We start from the raw sequence: 21,461 nt of genomic DNA, 5'->3' as shown, positions 1-21,461 counted from the left end.
TATTGGGGGGGGGTGGGGGCCCATACCGACTTATAAAAAATATGGGGGGGGCCCAAGACCTCCAAACCGCTGCTGCTGGGGGAATGAAAGGGGCGAGCCCCGGGCTGCCCCGACCTTAAGTGAACCTGTGAGGGCCCGCCCTTTGCGGCAGCCGATTGGCTGCCGCCGTGGGCGGTGAATATTAATGAGCTAGGGGGAATCCCCGATTCTCGCGGGGCTGACGCCAGCCCCGCGAGATTGTTGATGGGTCGAGAGCCCGCAACCCCACCCCCTCTCTAGATTGGGAGTGGCTTTGCTTTAACTCATTACTGAATGTATTTTAAAAGGTAACTATCGTCAAACAAGGAAAATAAAAAATACCAACATAATTTTGTGATTTTACAAAGCATAATATAACTAATAATTTTCTTAAATTATTGGGGGGGCAGAGCCCCCCCAAACGAATTTTTGAGGGGGCTCGGGCCCCCTCAGGCCCCATGGAGTCGGCGCCTATGGCCCGGGGGCCGGATCTGGCCCAATTGCCTTCTAAATCTGGCCCACGGATGGTCTGGGAATCAGCATGTTTTTACATGAGTAGAATGTGTCCTTTTATTTAAAATGCATTTCTGGGTTATTTGTGGGACCTGCCTGATGTTTTTACATGAGTAGAATGTGTCCTTTTATTTAAAGTGCATTTCTGGGTTATTTGTGGGGCATAGGAATTCGTTCATTCCCCCCCCCCCCCAATATAGTCCGGCCCATGGCTGAAAAAGGTTGCTGACGCCTGCTTTAAAACAACTACGATTTGTGCAATTGCTAATCCCATGAATGGTGTTCTGTCCAGTTTGGTTCTCAGCTTGGCACATAAAAACAGCGTTTTGGAGCTGATAAAAGAAGAACGTTATACGCGAAAATATAGGAAACTAATCTGCCTTTCCGTTTATGGAGTGAATTCATTGTAATATTATTTGGTGCAACTGACATGAATTTGGCAAACAAGTAATATTTCCTAGCGCTTGCAACATTGGTGGGCCTGAGTGAAGCCCAAGGCTGTCCTTGCATCCCACACAGTGACAAAAAAATCTATTTTTGAGCTTGCCTCCCTCAGGGCACCGTCCAGTTCCTCTATCTGATGGTCTGAGGAATGTCTTCCTCTGGGGGCCTTTACACACCATTGCCCTACTTGTGCAATCACATTCCACAAGGCCAGGACTGACTCCAGGTTTTTTGATAAGAGACCTGCGGATAAAGCTCCCCAACACCGCCTCCCCCCTTTGTTTTGCCAGTCTCCTGATCTAAATTGGGGAGGGCCTGTGCCCACTCACCCATTAAAACAACTACTATTGTGCAATTGCTAATCCCATGAGTGGTGTTCTGTTCAGTTCTGTTCCTCAAGCAGTTTTCCTTTCATCCCTCCCCTTCCCACACAGGTGGGTTATTTGGCTGGCTGGGCCCCCACTCTTCCCCCTGCTAGTCGCTCTGCTCCATCTGCACTATACATTTAAAGCAGTATCATACACAGTCATAGCTTCCCCCAAAGAATCCTGGGAAATGTAGCTGGTTAAGGGTGCTGAGAGTTGGAAGGAAATCCCCTATTGCCAGGATGATGATGATAATAATAATAATAATAATAATAATAATAATAATAATAATAATAATTTATTTGTACCCCGCCCATCTGGCTGGGTTTCCCCAGCCACTCTGGGCGGCTTACACAGAGACCAAAAATACACTAAAATGTCACACATTAAAAACTTCCCTGAACAGGGCTGCCTTAAGATGTCTTCTGAATGTCAGGTAGTTGTTTATCGCTTTGACATCTGATGGGAGGGCGTTCCACAGGGCGGGCGCCACCACCAAAAAGGCCCTGTGGCTGGTTCCCTGTAGCTTTGCTTCTCGCAATGAGGGAACTGCCAGAAGGCCCTCAGAGCTGAACCCCAGTGTCTGGGCAGAATGATGGGGGTGGAGACGCTCCTTCAGGTATACTGGGCCAAGGCCGTTTAGGGCTTTAAAGGTCAGCACCAACACTTTGAATTGTGCTCGGAAATGTACTGGGAGCCAATCTCTCAGAACCGTCAGCAGCTCCCGGCTGATTGCCCAGGAAGGTATAAAGACAAGGAAGCGCTTCATGCAGTCCTTTTTTATTTCATATTTTACAGAGAGAGTCCGTAGAACCCAGCCTCTTGGATAATGGCATGGTCCTGAGTAAATCTCCACTCCCCTTCTCTCCCACTTCTTCATTTGTCATCTCTTCTATGGGTGCTGATAAATGCCCTTTGTCTTTGAGCTCTTTGCTCTCCTACTTTTAAGTCTCACCTGGTTCTGGGAGATGGTGGGTCTGGAATGCTTTCTAGTGATAACATGTCAGCCAGCTGCTGCTCCGGCCCTGCCTGCTCCTCCAATCCCCTGATTTCCCAACTTTCCCCCTCATCTGCCTCTGAGTTGAGACCTCCCTCAACCGCTTGTTGTAAATCTGCACTGTCTTCCTCTTCCTCTTCCCTGGAAGGGTCAGGCTGGGGAAGCGGTCTCCACCATTCCTCCTCTGCCCAGTCCCTGACACCTATTCTCCTTACAGAGCAGCAGAGGACTTTGGGCTTCCAGATTTCAGTGGCACCCTATGCAATACCAAAATTTGGTGCCTCCCCCCTGGCCTCTCACCTTCCTTTGTTTGTCACTGTTACAACGTCCCTTCAGCACCCTCTAGGCTTGGCGCCCAGTGTGGGCGAACCAGTCATGCTGCCCTAAATCCACTTGTGTGCAGAGCTATATTTCCCAAAGTTTCCTGGGAAGGAGAATTAATTGTGAAACCACTCAGGCACTAGTAAGTATCTGTGGACTCAGCTACATTGGCAAAGAAAAAGCGCCTCATATGCACTGTATATGCATTATAACACTGTGACACCAGGTGGCGCTGTGGAGTTCCATTTTTGCCAACCAGATTTCTCATACAAAGCTTACGGCGCGTTTAACTGAAACGCTTCTTGGATCCAGCCTGTGTGTTTTTGTGTGTGTGTGTGTGTGTGTGTGTGTGAGAGAGAGAGAGAGAGAGAGAGAGAGAGAGAGAGTTAAATAGCCTTACATGGAGCAGGTCCAGTAGGATGTATTCATTAACGGAGAAGAGAGTCACTTGAAACAGTGTCATGATCAGCAGCTGCACAGGACTGATTTTGCCCAGGACGGCGCCAAAGGCGATGCAGACAGAACCCACACAGAAATCTGCACCAATCATGCTGAGAGGAAGAGGAAGAGGAAGGTTAGAAATGAAGCACATTTATATACCGTATTTTTCGCTCCATAGGTCGCACCGGACCAGAGGGCGCACCTAGTTTTTAGGAGGGAAATAAAGAAAAATAATTATTTCAGCCCCAAAGAGCAAAGAAGCCAAGACAGTGAGCGGGATCCATCCGGCTGGCTGTCTTGGCTTCCTCTTTAGCCGTGTGCAACCTCTCCAGCCGGGAGAGGCTGCGTGTGGCTTTGGCAGAAGCCAAGACAGCCAGCCGGATGGATCCCGCTCACTGTCTTGGCTTCGTTTTTAGCCGCGAGACTGTGGTGGGGGAAGCCCGAGCTTCCCCTGACCCCAGCCCCCAGAACAGGTCCGGGAGCAGCGGCAAGGTTGCGCGCAGCCTTGCCGCCGCTCCTGGAGCTTGCGGGGCTGGAGTCGCACTCATAAGGCTTGTGAATAGCTGCCTGAAGCCCGGGGAGCGCAGCGGGAGTTGGCGCTGCGCTCCCCGGGCTTCAGGCTGCAGGCTGCTATCCGCAAGCCTTCGGAGCGTGGCGGGAACTCCTGCTGTGCTCCGAAGGCTTGCAGATAGCTGCCTGAAGCCTGGAGAGTGAGAGGAGTCGGTGCACACTGACCCCTCTTGCTCTCCAGGCTTCAGCGCAAGCAACGTGTAGCCTCTGGAGAGTGGAGGGAGCACTCCCTCTGAGCTTCGGAGGCTTCAGGTTCCTTTCACTGAAGCCAAGGAGCCTGCATTCGCTCCATAGGACGCACACACATTTCCCCTTCATTTTTGGAGGGGGGAAAGTGCACCCTATAGAGCGAAAAATACAGTATATACAGTGGTACCTCAGGTTACAGACACTTCAGGTTACAAGTTTTCCGGTTGCACATCGTGCCAAACCTGGAAGTACCAGAACGGGTTACTTCTGGGTATCGGCGCTCTCGCATGCACAGAAGTGCTAAATCACGCTTTGCGCACGTGCAGAAGGGCCAAATCGCAACCCGCGCATGCACAGACACAGTGCTGCGGGTTGCAAACAAGCCTCCCACACAGATCACGTTTGCAACCCGAGGTTCCACTGTATATAAAAACCTGTATAAACAAGTGTACTTCCACCTTGAGTTCCCAGACGTTGTTGGATCAGTACGGATCGTGTGTTGGATGACAAGCAGGTATGGTGCAAACAGACCTGCGGGAGCCCTGGATGGGCTCTGCTGCTGCACATCACCGTGTCATTTTCACCACACCATTGTCCTTCTGCCTCTAATTCCACCCATATGACTGACTGGAGATCAGGCAATCACCACTGCCTCCCCATGCCGCCTGCTACTGCGTTGGATCACAACTCCCATCATCCTGACCATTAGCTAAGCTGGCTACGGTGATGATGGGAGTTGTAGTCCAACATCTAGGACCCAAGGATGAAGCAACGCTGGTATACACTGAATCTGTATCAGGAGGCCCTCAAGAGTCACAGGGAGGACAGAAACACCACGTGTGGATCTTCCATCTTTCCTGGTCCCCTTTGCCTCTCCTTTACTTTACTTTCCTGTTACAGTGGTACCTCAGGTTAAGTACTTAACTCGTTTCGGAGGTCCGTTCTTAACCTGAAACTGTTCTTAACCTGAAGCACCACTTTAGCTAATGGGGCTTCCTGCTGCTGCTGCGTCGCCGCTGCACGATTTCTGTTCTCATCCTGAAGCAAAGTTCTTAACCTGAGGTACTATTTCTGGGTTAGCAGAGTATGTAACCTGAAGCGTATGTAACCCGAGGTACCACTGTATTTGTTTTCTAAATGCCTGTTTTATAGTGTACAGGATGAGAACAGAAATTGTGCTCTGGCGGGGCAGCGGCAACAGGAGGCCCCATTAGCTAAAGTGGTGCTTCAGGTTAAGAACAGTTTCAGGTTAAGAACGGACCTCCGAAACGAATTAAGCTCTTAACCCGAGGTACCACTGTAGATTCCTTGCGGCATGGACCTGTATTTCTGACTTAGCTGACCCTGTGGTGGTATGCTACAGAGATATAGTAAATAACAGCTGGGCTATTGTCTTGATCCAACTGGCTCATTTTATATTCTTCTGACTATTCAGACTCTTAATGCCATATTTTAATGCTCTAAGCATTCATTTTGTCCTATTAACAATTCTGTGAAACTCAAAAGTTTCCATATCTTTCTGGTTCCCTATAGGACGAAAGGATTCCATCTCACTCGCCAGCCCTCCTTCCCTGTGTGTATCTTTACATTCAAATACAGTGGTACCTCGGGTTGAGAACTTAATTTGTTCTGGAGGTCCGTTCTTAACCTGAAACTGTTCTTAACCTGAGGTACCACTTTAGCAAATGGGGCCTCCCGCTGCCGCTGCACGATTTCTGTTCTCATCCTGAAGCAAAGTTCTTAACCCGAGGTACTATTTCTGGGTTAGCAGAGTCTGTAACCTGAAGTATCTGTAACCCGAGGTACCACTGTACAACAAACTGGTTCTTTTCACCAGTGTATCGCATTAACCTTAGAGTCCAGCCAAGAAATACGGGACCCCCACCCATAGGCGCCGACTCCATGGGGCCTGAGGGGGCCAGAGCCCCCTCAAAAATTCGTTTGGGCGGGCTCTGCCCCCCCAATAATTTAAGAAAATTATTAGTTATATTATGCTTTGTAAAATCACAAAATTATGTTGGTATTTTTTATTTTCCTTGTTTGACGATAGTTACCTTTTAAAATACATTCAGTAATGAGTTAAAACAAAGCCACTCCCGATCTAGAGAGGGGGTGGGGTTGCGGGCTCTCGACCCATCAACAATCTCGCGGGGCTGGCATCAGCTCCGCGAGAAGCGGGGATTCCCCCTAGCTCATTAATATTCACCGCCCACGGCGGCAGCCAATCGGCTGCCGCAAAGGGCGGGCCCTCACAGGTTCACTTAAGGTCGGGGCAGCCCGGGGCTCGCCCCTTTCATTCCCCCAGCAGCAGCGGTTTGGAGGTCTTTGGCCCCCCCAATATTTTTTATAAGTCGGTATGGGCCCCCGCCCCCCCAATTTTTTTTATAAGTCGGCGCCCCTGCCCCCACCCACCCACCCCAGCCAGGTTCCATATGGGCAAACTTACCTTTCCACTCCAATGAGTATCTTCCCATTCTCAAAGGTATGAAACCAGCCCTGAACCAGGAGAGCCCACTGGATCCCAAAGGCGGCAAGGAGGAAGTTGAACGCGACAGCCCCAAAACCGTAGCGTTGAAGAAATGTCATGAGGAACCCAAAGCCCACAAAAATCATCACATGAACATCTTGGAAAGCTGCATTAAGGAAAGAAATTTCATTGACGTTGGTTCAAAAACGTGTGTTCAATAGAATAAGAAAACAAGAAGAACATAACGTTTAGAGAAGATTGGAAAGCGTTTATGGAATATATGGGAAATAACTGTGTACAGCTGAAAACGCTGGCAGCGTTAAGATAAATTCAACAGTGTAAATAAGTTATGATGGATGTAATAATGGAATGGGACGCGGGTGGCGCTGTGGGTTAAACCGCAGAGCCTAGAACTTGCCGATCAGAAGGTCAGCAGTTCAAATCAAATACAGTGAGCTCCCGTTGCTTGCTCCCTGCTCCTGCCAACCTAGCAGTTCGAAAGAATGTCAAAGTGCAAGTACATAAATAGGTACTGCTCTGGCGGGAAGGTAAATGGCATTTCCGTGCGCTGCTCTGGTTCTCCAAAAGCGGCTTAGTCATGCTGGCCACATGACCCAGAAGCTGTACGCCGGTTCCCTCGGCCAATAAAGCGAGATGAGCGCCGCAACCCCAGAGTCGGCCACGATTGGACCTAATGGTCAGGGGTCCCTTTACCTTTACTAATAATGGAATACTGAATGGTATAGTTTCTGTAAAATATGCAGGGATTGTAACAAGAACCATGGAATGAGAAGAAGGGAAGTCACTGATATCTTAAGGATGTGAAAATGAGTATTTTAAATTGTAAAACAGAAAATTTAATAAAAATTATATATAAAACAAAAGTATGTGTTCACCCCAACCCTCATCTCACTTTATCTGCATATCTAGCAACCATGCTCGCTTCCTGTTTTATTTCAATTCCCACACCACCTTTCAATATTACTATGCACAAGGCGCTTTACAGCAACAGAATATGCAACAAAGAACACACACCAGATGATAATCTGATCCAATACAAAAAGTCATAACAAAACATAACTTTAAAATGGAACGGCTTAAATCAAACAAAGTAATATTCAATAATCTATTAGAATATAAGTGTACACAATAAAATCAACTCTCAAAATACCAGCAAATAATAATTAAACAGAAATTCACTCTTAACAATGTCAATAAATAATTGCTAAACTATGATCAATAAAAATAACTGTGTCACGATGCATAAAATACCACAGTACCTATAAAACCATGTAAAAGAATCAAGTTGAGAAACAAAGATGCACAACTTATAAAACTATTTTTTTATTTAAAAAATCCCAAAACCTAAAAATCCCTAAAAATCTCTAAATTCTGCTATCACACACGTGGCATCAAATGATGCCTTAAGAATACAAAAACATAAGCAGAGCTCTGCTGGATCAATGGAATATACTTAGGAAACTGCATCATACAAAGTCAGATCATTGGCCAATCTAGCATACTATTGTCCAATGACAATGACTTTCAGGAAGCAGCCTTTTCCTAGTCCAGCTGGAGATGCTGAGGACTGAACCTAGGACCTCCTGCAAGCAAAACAGATGCTCAACCACTGAATTATGGCCTTTCCTGATTAGTATCAGACCAGGGGACCACCAAATTGTGTTGGTTTTAAAATTTTGTTTGTTGTTTCGGTTAGAGGGGAAATACTTTAGATATATTAAAAAGGAGAATTCCCTGGGAGCCTAAATCAAGGTTTGGGGCAAGCACTCTTTGATGAGAGAGCACCAGCAGATATTTAAAATCACAAACATGCAGCAAAGTAAAGCAAAGAAATATAGGCTGTTAGACCTTTAAAATATCCCCTTCTAAGTTGCTTCCAAAGCCCCCCACTTCCCTTAGCATAGAAAGAGACCACATGTTTGGTAAGTTAAAAAATGATTTACTTACCAACTCTTCAAAGGTGAGATTCATACAGCAGCAAGAAAAGACAGCCGGTATAACTTATGCTGCTGAATGGTAAATGTTTCTAAATTATTTGCTTAAGCCACACGGTCTAAGCTTGGATCTCCTTGCTAGTCAGATTTACAGAGTGGAAGAGAGAGAACAGAGTTTGGTAACCTTTTCTGCCAAGGTGAAGGGGTTTGACCCAGTTAAGCTGGGCAGGACAGCTTATCCTATGGTAATCTTATAATTATACAATAATAATAACTAGCGATGCATTGCAATGACCAGTGCAGACCCCATGTCTTGCTTTGCAGCCACATCTACTGCTGTGCACATATGCGACAAATGATTTGGTATGATCCAGTATCTTCTTTCAGAGTGACTTAAGTTGTGTTTCCCATGAAATTCCATTGCATGTAGCAGAATTTGCATATCATTCTCTTGAAACTGAAGCAGCTGGAGTTTCGTTCCTAAATGCTTAGGTTTGGGACATACAGAACAACTCTGGGCTCATCAAGACTTCGTTCAGCTTCGAGGGCCTTCTGGCGGTTCCCTCACTGCGAGAAGTAAGGCTACAGGGAACCAGGCAGAGGGTCTTCTCAGTGGTGGCACCCGCTGTGTGGAATACCCTCCCACCAGATGTCAGAGAAATAAACAACTATCTGACTTTTAGAAGACATCTGAAGGCAGCCCTGTTTAGGGGAGCTTTTAATGTTCAATGTTTTATCGTGTTTTTAATATTCTGTTGGGAGCTGCCCAGAGTGGCTGGCGAAACCCAGTAAGATGGGTGGGGTATAAATAAATTATTATTATTATTATTATTATTATTATTATTATTATTATTATTATTTGAAAGCAAGCAGATTTGTGAAACCCCAAACTATGGACTTCTCATTCAGAAACCGCTAGAAGAGACCGGAAACATCCTGTTATTTGATGTTGCCATTGAAATATTCTTTTTTCGTGTGTGTGTATCACACACTGATATACTGCCATTTGCACTACACACGGTACACAGCGCACAGCAATTTCCCACCCACCCCCTTGGGCTTCTGCAACTCTGTCTGCATTGCAAAACAAGTCTATACATTTCCAGCCACTTGCCATCCATCATGTCCTCGAGATAGAAATCAGCTCCAGTGATGTAAAATGACACTCGGCAATTATCAGTGGTCCAGGAGGTCCTTAGGCTGCTGAATAAGACCAAGATGAGGGTTATGTTTCCTCCATCATTTGGCCTGGGAATTCCCACCATACACAAACAAGTAAACTTGCATGAATCAGCCCATATTCTGCCCTCATGTATTTAAAGGGCATATGCACTGTGGATTATATACAGTGGTACCTCGGGTTAAGTACTTAATTCATTCCAGAGGTCCGTTCTTAACCTGAAACTGTTCTTAACCTGAAGCACCACTTTAGCTAATGGGGCCTCCTGCTGCCGCCGCACCATCGGAGCACAATTTCTGTTCTCATCCTGAAGCAAAGTTCTTAACCTGAAGAACTATTTCTGGGTTAGCAGAGTCTGTAACCTGAAGCGTATGTAACCTGAAGCGTATGTAACCCAAGGTACCACTGTACTTGCATTTCGAATCTGGCCCATCCCTGAGAAATGGAACATGAATCACTGGGCTAAGCATATTCCTGTTCAGAATGGAAAGAAGCAGAAGTCCCAGCAAAGGACGAATGGGTACAAAAACTTATGGAATATACAGAAATGGCGAAACTCACCAGAAGAATAAGAAATCAAAATAGCAAACTTTTTTAAATAAAAGAATGGAAATGGTTTATTGAATATTTACAGATGAACTGCAAACAGATAAAAGTATTGACAGGATTATTGTAATAACCTGCAGTTTCGTAGCAGTTTATATTTAAAGTAGATAATTAAATGAGCAAATTAAACAAATTTGGATATGCAGAAGATATTAAAAAATAAATTTAAGGAACCACAGAAAGAGCGGGGAGGAAGTCAGACTTTGAAATGTTAAAATGACGGTAAAATTTATGAAATGTATAAATTTGAAAAGTATAAATAAAACTTTTTTCAAAGGGAATGGGTACACAGCTGGCAAACCAGCTGAAAAAGGTAAAAAGCACACACTCTGTGCCCCCAAGATCATATGTGCTTCTTCTTCCATGGAGGATTTAATGGTGGGAATTGGTAAAAGGATATATTAATTATATTTAATCCTACAGAGACCTGTGTGGGTGTGTTAATAACAAAGGAAAGTGGCAGCAAGCCTGTATTCCAAAGTGTGGGGCTTTAGCAGTCTCTCTGATGGGGAGAAAACCCCTAACAGAATTTCATTCTTATCCTTAGGCAGAATAGTGATGCATGGGAATATGCTGTTAAACCTTATTTATTCCGTTTAGCTGTGTAAAGCAGCTGACCCCCCTTTCTATCCCTCTTGCAATGAAGCAGACCACACACTGAAGTAAGTTTAAAATACTTTACTTACGTATTTGATGTCACAGTCCTGCACTATTCTATGCAGCAACGATAAGAAATGCAGGCATATGGGTAAAAAGAAAGCAGCAAGATAGCTTCAGACAGGTGTCTAGAGCTGGAAGCTATTGAGAGACACATGCTGCTTCCATAGCTACATCTTAAAGAAAGGAGAAGGGGAAAAGAAGATAAGATATACAGCATTTCCTTCCCCACTGGGGGTGAGGGGACATGACCTAACTGAACCTTCTCTAGCAATTAGAACTCTGTGGTCCTTGACCCTTTTCATATACTAACAATCATGCAGTTGTGTCTGACTACACAATCTCCCAGAGATCTGGTCAAGTAGGATCTGGAGCCCTCAGAAACAGCCCAGAACAATAAAGGGGGAGTCAGGCCTTTGTGGGAGACTGGCAGGGATCTCTCCCCCAGAAAGGGAACTTGGCCTCTGAAGCAGAGGTGTAACAACCCCTAAGACTGGAAGTGATGGCAGCAATGCCCTATCTATCCCAGCATTCTGTTCTCACAGTGACCAACTCCAACTGGATGCTCATGGGAAACACTCAGGCAGGATCTGAGCAGAAGATCACTCTCCCCTCCAGTGGTTTCCAGCAACTGGTATTCAGAAGCCTCACAAAAAGTATGTGAAAGATGTACCTCAAGGCTGTCAGAGGAAGGGCAAGGGGTTGTTCAATGAATCCCATAAAATCTTGCTTTGTTTTCACTAATGTTTGCTTCTGCTACCAGACAGGCTGGATCTACCAATGTATTTAGAGAAGCCTTGTCAAAGTTAACCTGCAGAGATGGAAAGGATGGCAGCAGGACCAAGCAGGATTGAATTCCCCAAGAGCACCGGTAGGCAAACTAAGGCCCAGGGGCCGGATCCAGCCCAATCGCCTTCTAAATCCAGCCCACGGACGGTCCAGGAATCAGCATGTTTTTACATGAGTAGAATGTGTCCTTTTATTTAAAACGCATCTCTGGGTTATTTGTGGGGCATGGGAATTCATTCATTTCTTTTTTTCAGAATGTAGTCCGGCCCCCCACAAGGTCTGAGGGACACTGGACCGGCCCCCTGCTGAAAAAGTTTGCTGACCCCTGCTCAAGAGGATAAAAACTTTCTAGAAGAATGGGAAAAATTTACAAGTTATCTAGGAGACCACTGTAAGCTGATGGAAGCAAGAGCAGGATTTTGACACACTTGTAGTGTGAAAAATATTATGGGCAATATGGTTCAATATAAAAACTGGACTACAGACTAATGTGCAGTTGTAGATGTTTTAAAACAAGACCCCCTGGACAGGATGAGGGAAAGACGTGAGATTTGGAGAATCTCCACATATAGTATTACTTTATTGATGTGTGTTTATTTGTATTTTTTATTTGTAAAATTAATAAAATGTTTTGTTTTGGTTTTATTAAAAAGAATTCCCCATTCATGAGATGATGGGCAGTGGGCGCCAACCAGCTTTCTTCAGGTACATGAAAGATTTCCACACAGGGAGCTTTCTCATACACCCAGACCCAACAGCACTGGACTCCCCACAAGGTGGTACAGTCCTTTCTGCAGGGATTGGCTGTTACTTGATGTAACATTTGAAGCCAACAGCTGGGATAGTTCTGTTGATAGAGCTTGAGACTCTTAATCTTAGGTTTGTGAGTTCAAGCCCCACGTTGCGCAAAAGATTCCTGCATAACAAGGGGTTGGATTAGATGATCCTGGTGTTCAATTCCAACTCTACAATTCTATGAATCTATGAACAGTCATGGCACCCCCTCTTCTTGGAGAGTGGAAAACCTCCTGGGATTGCTTTGGGAACTCGTGTGATTCAGAGGCAAAGTTAAAATGTGTCAGTTAAATTTCAAGTTAGTACAATAAGTACAGAAAGAATAAAGTAAGCTTTGTCTGGTCTCCTAGCAGAATACAAATGAATGTTAATCCTATGCAAAAGTGGAGGAGGAAAGAGATAAAATTGCACGTCAGTAGGAAACAGGATTGTCCAGTTCGGATTGTATCCCTTAACCGACACAAATGAAGAACTCTGGCAGCTGAGTCAGTCATAACCAACATATTCTATCCCTAATATAATATATTCATGTAGACTCTCAGAAGGAGAAAATGTTGTAACGCTACTACTGCCACCAGTAGAGGAAGTTTAATGATTAAACAGTGTCTGGCTTAATCCAGGATTTCTACTGATGTGAGGGTGAGACTGAGCAGCTAAGCTTTCCAGGGACTGAGGGAACTAGCCGAGATTCTCATCTCAAACTCATGTTTAATGAAGTGAGGTGTTTTGTTTATGAAACCCAAGTGAAGAGTGTGTGATTTTCCCCAAGCACGTCGCATCGGAACTCTGTTAATATCAATGCCATTGTAAAAGTCCTGGGTGTGTGGGAGCATTTGGGAGAGGCTGCGTAATAGAGAAAAAACAAAACACCCAGGCTCTGCCATACTCCCAAAGTGGTGGCAGTTCGTGAATGAGGAAGACATCCAGTGACATCACACCCAGCTGAAATGAAGGAAGGTTACCATCTGCACCATATGTTTAAAGCAGTAGCATACCACTTTAAGCAGTCGTAGCTTCTCACAGAGAATCCTGGGAAATGTAGTTTGTTCAAGGGTGTGAGAGTTGCAGTCCTCAAGAGTAGTTTAACAATCAATCCCTCTTCCCAGGGAACTCTGGGAAATGTAGGCCATTTCCTTCAAGGGTACAGTACTTGGAACTGTAGCTCTCTGAAGGGTAATCCACAGTTCCCAGGGTTCCTTAGGAGAAGCTATGTGTTTTCAGTGCATGGTATGAAATGCGTGTGACCTTGAAAAACAGGGTGCCTCTGAGCAGATGCTTAGACTTGCAATTTGTTTTCAGTACCAGAACTGAACTAAGCTTACGGTCCATTCACACAAAATTCCACTCCTGGTTATCTTTCTTCCGTTCAGCAGCCTACTTTAGGTGGAAAAAGTCAGCTTGTTGCTACTGTTAAACAACTGGTAGTCAGAAAACCTGGCCCAGGAAAAACTAACATGCTGCCCTACAGATGTTGTGTGGACTATAATTCCCATCAGTCACAGACAGCATAGTGAATGATCAGGGATGATGGGAGTTCCAGTCCACAACAGCTTCACTGTCCTTGCCAATCTCCTTCAAATTAGCCAGGGATCCCAGTTGACTTTAAAGCAAACTAGTTGGCCCAACCAAAAGAGCTAATGACTCCTTTTCAGTCCCTTCATATTCTGTGGAACCCCCAGGGCTGCAAAGACCAACAACAATACTACTAGTCAATGTTATTTTTCTATAAAAAGAGGTGCAATGAATTAGTGCATATAATGCATGTTTGCATGTATCTGAGAAAGGGTGGTAGTAATTCTTTCCTTGAAACCTAAGAAACAGCGCACAGTTTCTCCCCAATCCTGTGACTGCTTTTCTCCTCCAGCCTATACCGCTTGAATTGAGTCAGGCTTCACCTTCTCTCTGTTTGGCACCTATCCAAATTGGGCAAAACAACACACATTCTGATACACCCATTAACCTCCATCCCCAGATGGTTGTATACAGGGAAGAACCAGGCACAAGAACCAAGATGAGAAGGAATGGAGAGGATGGGCTGCTCAGGGGCGATGGGCACAGAACGGGGAAAGCGCTCCAAACATTACAAAGAGGGATGGGAGAGGAATTTACTTTCCTTTGCAATTTAAGGTGAAACTACCCAATTCACCGTGGGACGCGGGTGGCGCTGTGGGTTAAACCACAGAGCCTAGGGCTTGCTGATCAGAAGGTCGGCAGTTCGGATCCCCATGACGGGGTGAGCTCCCGTTGCTCGGTCCCTGCTCCTGCCAACCTAGCATTTCGAAAGCACGTCCAAGTGCAAGTAAATAAATAGGTACCGCTCCGGCGGGAAGGTAAACAGTGTTTCTGTGTGCTGCTCTGGTTCGCCAGAAGCGGCTTAGTCATGCTGGTCACATGACCCGGAAGCTGTACGCCGGCTCCCTCAGCCAATAAAGCGAGATGAGCACCACAACCCCAGAGTCATCTGTGATTGGACCTAATGGTCAGGGGTCCCTTTACCTTTACCTTTACCCAATTCACACCTCTCGAACTGATACATGAACGTAAAAGACATTTATCCTTTGTAAGGTCCACTTTTCAGAATTCTGCAGTGCAATTCTCCAACCAAGCTGCATATATTAGGGGGAGGTGTGCATACAAATGCATATATTAGTATAAACAAAAACAAAAAACCATGCACATTCTGCTTGCCCAAATGAGTATGTTAGTCAAAACTGCCTGCAAAAACATATCATTAGGAGAAATTAGTGCTAGAACGTTGACATATTTTCATTAGCATTTCTTAATAATTGCAAACTGCTATGGAAATGTAGATAACTTGAGTTTAAGATTTGAAAAAATTGAGAAACTTAAATGGACAGTTTCTCCGATAATGGAGTTGTTTAACACATGTGGAGAACAGCTGCACCGCCTAAGATTTATCTTCAAGCTTGCTAACAGTGGCCAGTTTTTCTCTGCTCTTTTCTTCCCTATTCTCCCAAAAGAATAGCAAAAGAAACAAAGACTTGCTGACATTTAGGTTTGACATTTCCTTTTCCCCCATAGCCTTTGGTTCAAGTGAAAGTCTTGTTTTGCCGACCTCAGCCTAATCAAATTCAGTATTCATTTCCATGTACATTTACCTGAAGGGAAGCCCCTTGAACTCAGTGAGCCTGACAGTGCAATCCTATTCATGTCAAAGCAAGACCCATTGATTTACTCTCTGATAAGAGATTCAGAGTTCTGTGGAACTCAGAAGCTTACTCATTTGTTGATGACTTATTGAAATTTTTCTTCGCACAAGTATTGCACTGTTGTGGATTTCCACCCCACCCAGTCCCTTACCCATTACATATGGCAATGTTAAAGCACCCAGGCTGTAGTACAGGAATAGGAAACCTTTGGCCTTTCAGATGTTGTTGGACTTCAACTCCCAGCATCCTTGGCCAGCATGACCAATGGTCAGGTAATGATGGGAGTTGTAGTTCATCAACATCTGAAAAACCACCCTGGTCTTTCCTCTTAGTGCTTAAACTGGTGAAACCATCATTCTCTCCCCACATGGATTTCTAAGAGCTGTGGTCCTGTGTGTTGCATACAGATTTATAAGAGAATTCTCAGCATCCCCACCAAGCTACAGTTCACAGGACTTATTTATTTATTTTGAGAGCCATGCCTGCTAAGCTGATACAAAACCAATATAAATTAGTAATGCAGATGTTCCTGAATTCTCCATTAGAGTGTAATTGATACAGACCACAAATTTAAAGCCCAAAGAATCCCGGGAACTGTAGTTTACCCCACACATAGCTATAGTCTACAGTTCCCAGGATTCTTTGGGGAGAGTCACATGCTTTAAAGGTATGGAATGGATGTGTCAATTGCACATTTAACCAATTCACACATTTGGCTGCTGCTGAAGCAGAGATCTGGATCCCACTCCAAACTCCTAGCTTGTCCATTTTCCAGTTTGCGTGAAACTTACTTAATAAGTGGCTGTTGGAAGATTTCTGCCTTTGGCTGCTACTGTTTTAGCTCTCTCGAGGTAGGTTGTTAGTCTTTTGCAGCATAGACAACAAAGACCTGTGGCACCTTAAAAGATGAACCAATTTATTATCGCATAAGCTTTCGTGGACTCAAGGCCACTTTGTAAGATGTGCAAAGTGAAATCTTAGTTGGCAGGGAGAAAACTGGGAGTTGGGCAACAATGAGATACAACCCCACCTCAACAAGTCAGTTGTAACTAGAGTGTAGCAGATTAGTGATAATGTACTCAGCATTGCTAAGATGATTGTATTAACACCCGTATTGAGGCAAGAACCAATACAGATAACCATTGATAACAAGAGGTATCCTGGCAGTGGCGTAGCGTGGGTTGTCAGCACCCGGGGCAAGGCAAGTAATTTGCGCCCCCTAACCCGTGGATTTGCGCCCCCTAACCCTAACCCCCAGATGTTGCGCCCGGTGCGGCGGCCCCCCCTGCACCCCCCATGCTACGCCACTGTATCCTGGCATTGGCAGCTAATTAGGCTCACAAAGACAATCAAGAACGCATCTTTCCTTAACAGTTAGCTGATTTCTGATTTTAACATTTTTATATGGTTCTATCGTATGATTTTGTGCATAATTGTTGTAACCCACTCTGCTATTTTTTTAATGAACCGTGGGATACAATTTTTAAATACAAATAACAATGCAAAGTTAGTATACATAGGGTGGTTTTTAAAAACCTTTATCTCAATGAATTGTAATTCTGTTTATAGGTAGGTAGCTATGTTAGTCTGCCGTAGTCGAAACAAAATAAAAAAAATCCTTCCAGTAGCACCTTAGAGACCAACTAAGTTTGTTATTGGCATGAGCTTCCGTGTACTGGAAGGAATTTTTGTAATTCTGTTGTTTCACACTGAAACAGTATTCGCACTGAACACAGGTACATGCTGGTTCTACACATGTGGAAGTGTTTGTGAGAAAAAGTGTACATTTATTGATTTGCACAGCTTGTGTACAAAGGTACTCAGACCATATACTTTGTGAATATTACATGTGAATAACTGCGCATGTGTACAGCTCAGGGTCTGTGTACCCAGGCAGAGGGATAGCAACCCATTGAATATGAACACCCGTATTGTATTCTTGCTTTGTGATCCTTTTATTTCAGAATGGCAACCTTGAGGTCAGTTACAGAGTGTCCTGGGAGTTTGAAAGATTCTCCCACTGGTTCATGAATAGTGCAATCTCATTACATGAATGTAACATTTTTTCCTTTGTTTCAGCTTGTTAGCTGTTTTCACATTTTGGCTGGGGGGATGGGGAGGAATGTCGAGATTTGTGCCCATTTATTCTTCTGCATAGAGACTGGCACATCTGTCCTATGTAGAATACCGATGGGCATTGCTGCTACATGATGGCACAAGGGAGAGAGAAAAATCAGCATCCCAAAACGCCTTTGCCAGGGAAGTTTTTAATGTTTGACATTTTATCGTGTTTTAATATTACGTTGAGAGCTGCCCATATTATTATTATTATTATTTATTATTATTATTATTATTATTATTATTATTATTATTATTTATTACAGTTGCCTCTAGGATTGTTTAAGCAGAATAACTTGTGGAGGCCCAGTGTGGTGTCCTGAACAGAGTAGAGTGGTACCTCGGGTTAAGTACTTAATTCATTCCGGAGGTCCATACTTAACCTGAAACTGTTCTTAACCTGAAGCACCACTTTAGCTAATGGGGCCTCCTGCTGCTGCCGTGCCGCCGGAGCACGATTTCTGTTCTCAACCTGAAGCAAAGTTCTTAACCTGAAGCACTATTTCTGGGTTATCGGAGTATGTAACCTGAAGCGTATGTAACCTGAAGCGTATGTAACCTGAGGTACCACTGTATTCACTTGAACTGAGAAGGAAGCGTGTTTGGCCATGAAAGGTCATTGCATAAACTTTGGACAGAAACTACCACCTCAGCCCAACATTCCTCATAGGATTCCCATTTAGACATAATGGTAAAGCCAGTGAATGGTACAATCAGTGAGGGGTCCGAATGAGGAGGATTTTGAGGGCCATAAAGAGAGGCCTAGAGGGCCACATTTGGTCTTCAGGCTTGAGGTTCTTCACCGCTGTCCATAGAGGTTCTTACTTGACTCAGGCCTCATCCACACTCAAGACTTACCCCAAAGAATAACTGAATTTGTAAAGGGGGCTGGGAAACGGTAAGCAAACCACAGTTCCCAGGATTCTCAGGGGGCAGCCATGACTGTTGAAGTGCTATAAATGTGCTTTAAATGTAGTGTGGATGTGACCTCATCCTCTTAACTTGGTTTTATTTAGTTAGTTTGTTGCATTTGTATCCAAAGGAACATCTCCACCCCCATCATTCAGCCTGGACACTGAGGTCCAGCTCCGAGGGCCTTCTGATGGTTCCCTCATTGCAAGAAGTGAGGTTACAGGGAACCAGGCAGAGGACCTTTTTGGTAGTGGTGCCCACCCTGTGGAATGCCCTCCCACCAGATGTGAGGGAAATAAACAATTATCAGACTTTTAGAAGACATCTGAAGGCATCCCTTTTTTAGGGAACTTTTTGATGTTTGATGTTTTATTGTGTTTTTAGTATTCTGTTGTGAACCTCCCAGAGTGGGTGGGGAAACCCTGCCACATGAGCAGGGTATAAATAATAAATTATTATTATTATTATTATTATTATTATTAGTGCTACACAAGGGGTACACAAACCCCTAAACATTTTGTGAATCTAACTTTGGCCTCATTGAGAGACAGTATTTCAATATGAGTAGGAAAAGGAGAGTACCTCTAAACATTTTTAAAGGAAATAAAGCACTGATGATTATATCCCACTTTTCCAGGAGCTCACAAGGTGGGGTACATGGTTTTCCCCTTCCTCACTGAATCCACACAACAACCCTGTTAAGTATGTTAAGCTGAGAGGCAAGGTGAGCTTCCTGGCAAAGTTAGCCTTTGAACCCTGGTCTCTCAGGTCTGGTCCTAGTTCAACATCTCTTCCCTAAGCAGGGCCATCTATTCCTTTCTCAAGCTGCCCTTGCCCTCCAATATGCACACTTAGCTGCAGTGATGCCTGTAGGGCAGGAGTCTAGCCCCCACTTCAGCAGAAGGAGCAGAAGGACCCTCAAAAGTCAGTTGGGTGGGCTTACCATGGTCTCCCACCCAAAGAGCACTATCCCATAAGAACACCAAGTCCACAGTTCTACCTAACCTAACCATACCAATTGTTCAACCGAATAAGCTCAAGGATGGTCACTGGCTCAGAATGCTTCCGTAAATCAGGTGTGAGGATAGCTCAGTCTGTAAAGCATGAGGCTCTTAATTTCAAGGTTGTTGGTTCTAGCCCCACGTTAGGCAAAAAGAGTCCTACATTGCAGGGGGTTGGACGTGGCCCCTTCCAACCCTACAATTCTGTGAACCTGTGAACCTTTGGCCCTCCAGATGTTGCTGAACTACATCTCCCATCAGCCCCAGTAAGCATGGTCAATGACTAAGGATGATGGGAGTTGCAGTTCAGCAACATCTGAGGGAGAGAACTAAAGGTTCCCCACACCCTGCAGGAAAGGCTTTGCACTCTGCATTTCACTATATCAAGACTCATTTGTGCAAAACTGCATTGAAGTTACGTTTTTGCTGCTAGAAATAGTTTATTTCTGTATCAGAATGCCGAAGCACACTGCCCACCCCTTCCCCTAAGTAAGGAGGAAACTAGTCTTGTCTAAAGCTAGGACTGGCCCAGAATTCTTTTTGGCCTGAAGCAGAACAGAAAACAGAAAACCTCTCCCTGAGTCAGGGTATACAGTATTTTGGCACCAGAGGAAAATCCCTGCCTCAAAATACAATAAAAAATAGATATCTGATCATTGTTGCCCTTTCACAGCATCTAAGATCAGCTGCCTGAAACAGCCACGGCACTTTGTCCAATGGTAGGGCTGGCTGTATATGACCAGAACACTGAAATTAAACTGATCTGGGACTGAAATCATTCCTCTGTGATAACTTGCCTCACCAATGCAGGATCATGATTCCCGATTAACCCCTTTCCTTTGGGTGCTTGCCAACACCCGGTGTGCAGTGGTTGGGGTCCCAAGGTCTACATATAGATGGTGCCCCATGGATGGGGTCCAATGGGAGAAATAAAGAACCACTGGGATCCTCTGGATCACCTGTTTACTCAGCAGCTATCCTGATTCCCTTGCACAAAGCTTACACAGAGGCTAGTTTATACCTGGTGTTTCTTGAGCATTGATTTTGATTTGTTTGCAGGAATTTTATACAACAATGAGCATTCATCCTGATTTTCTTGCAGGGGTTTTATGCAGCTTTCTGCTAAACCATTTGTGCACCCCTCACTTTCGAACACCGTCAACTCTCCCGCCACTTTCCTAACTGCAAACAGTCTGTTTCTTTTCTTTAAAAAGTGCCTTTGTTGCACCAGAAGGACAGAATGCTTTGATCCTCATCAGTCACCCAAACCTAAATTTCCTGGTATGCAGGAAGAACCCCTCCTTCAAAAATCCCGACAATCTGGAAAGGCCCCCGTAACGTTAATGGCCAAATGTCAACATTACTTACATGGGTATCTGAAGTAAAAGTCATTCTCGGCGTCACTTGTGATGTTCTTCTCCTGCTTCGCCTTCTCCCAGCCGGCTATATCGGATTCTGCGTTGAAGCGCACGAAGACGCCAAAAAGGATGATCATGGCAAGCTCCCAGAGGAGGCAAACGAGCGGCAGCCGCCAGCGCATGTCGGTGTTCCTTGCCATCATAGTCCTCGCAATCAGTTTGTCATTTGCCTGCTTCTTTGGTGAAGGGGAAAGAGGAGCTGTGTGTGAGCTGGCAAGTGCGAAGTTACAGTCCCAACTGCTGGGGGAAGTTCATTCATTTTATGTCATCTGGGGAGATGTGGGTGTGACCGTGCGGCTGTCAGTCATCACTTCAGACACTCAAGGACTCTGGCAACCGGTCCCATTTCAGAGCTCGCTTAATAGATCAGGGCACCCTCTCATATAACCAGCCACAAACAAAGGGGTGAGGCACATGTGTCGGGCTGCCTTAAGAAACTGAGTGCATTCTGTGTGCTCAGCATCACAGATGAATAGATTCAGCATCACGGCTGGATGGATTCCATGATTAGCATCACAGCACCCTAAGGTGGGAG

General features: G+C 44.8%; 2 protein-coding genes across 2 annotated transcripts in view; one reads left to right on the top strand and one right to left on the bottom strand.

The window, feature by feature from the left end:
• The window catches only part of RHCG (Rh family C glycoprotein), a 35,447-nt gene extending 14,052 nt beyond the window's left edge, over positions 1-21,395 (bottom strand). The window contains exons 1-3 of the mRNA XM_083712776.1: positions 20,877-21,395; positions 6,305-6,491; positions 3,059-3,209 (exon numbers count right to left, since the gene is read on the bottom strand). Of these exons, the coding sequence (XP_083568902.1) occupies positions 3,059-3,209; positions 6,305-6,491; positions 20,877-21,069 (531 nt within the window). The 5' untranslated portion in view covers positions 21,070-21,395. The remainder of the gene's footprint in view (positions 1-3,058; positions 3,210-6,304; positions 6,492-20,876) is intronic.
• The window catches only part of TICRR (TOPBP1 interacting checkpoint and replication regulator), a 41,772-nt gene continuing 41,638 nt past the window's right edge, over positions 21,328-21,461 (top strand). The window contains exon 1 of the mRNA XM_083712396.1: positions 21,328-21,454. The gene's annotated coding sequence lies outside the window, so the exon portion shown is untranslated. The remainder of the gene's footprint in view (positions 21,455-21,461) is intronic.

The sequence above is a fragment of the Podarcis gaigeae genome, assembly GCF_964106915.1.
Source record: "Podarcis gaigeae genome assembly, chromosome: 14".
NCBI lineage: Eukaryota > Metazoa > Chordata > Lepidosauria > Squamata > Lacertidae > Podarcis > Podarcis gaigeae.
This window is presented reverse-complemented; position numbering and strand designations above follow the sequence as displayed.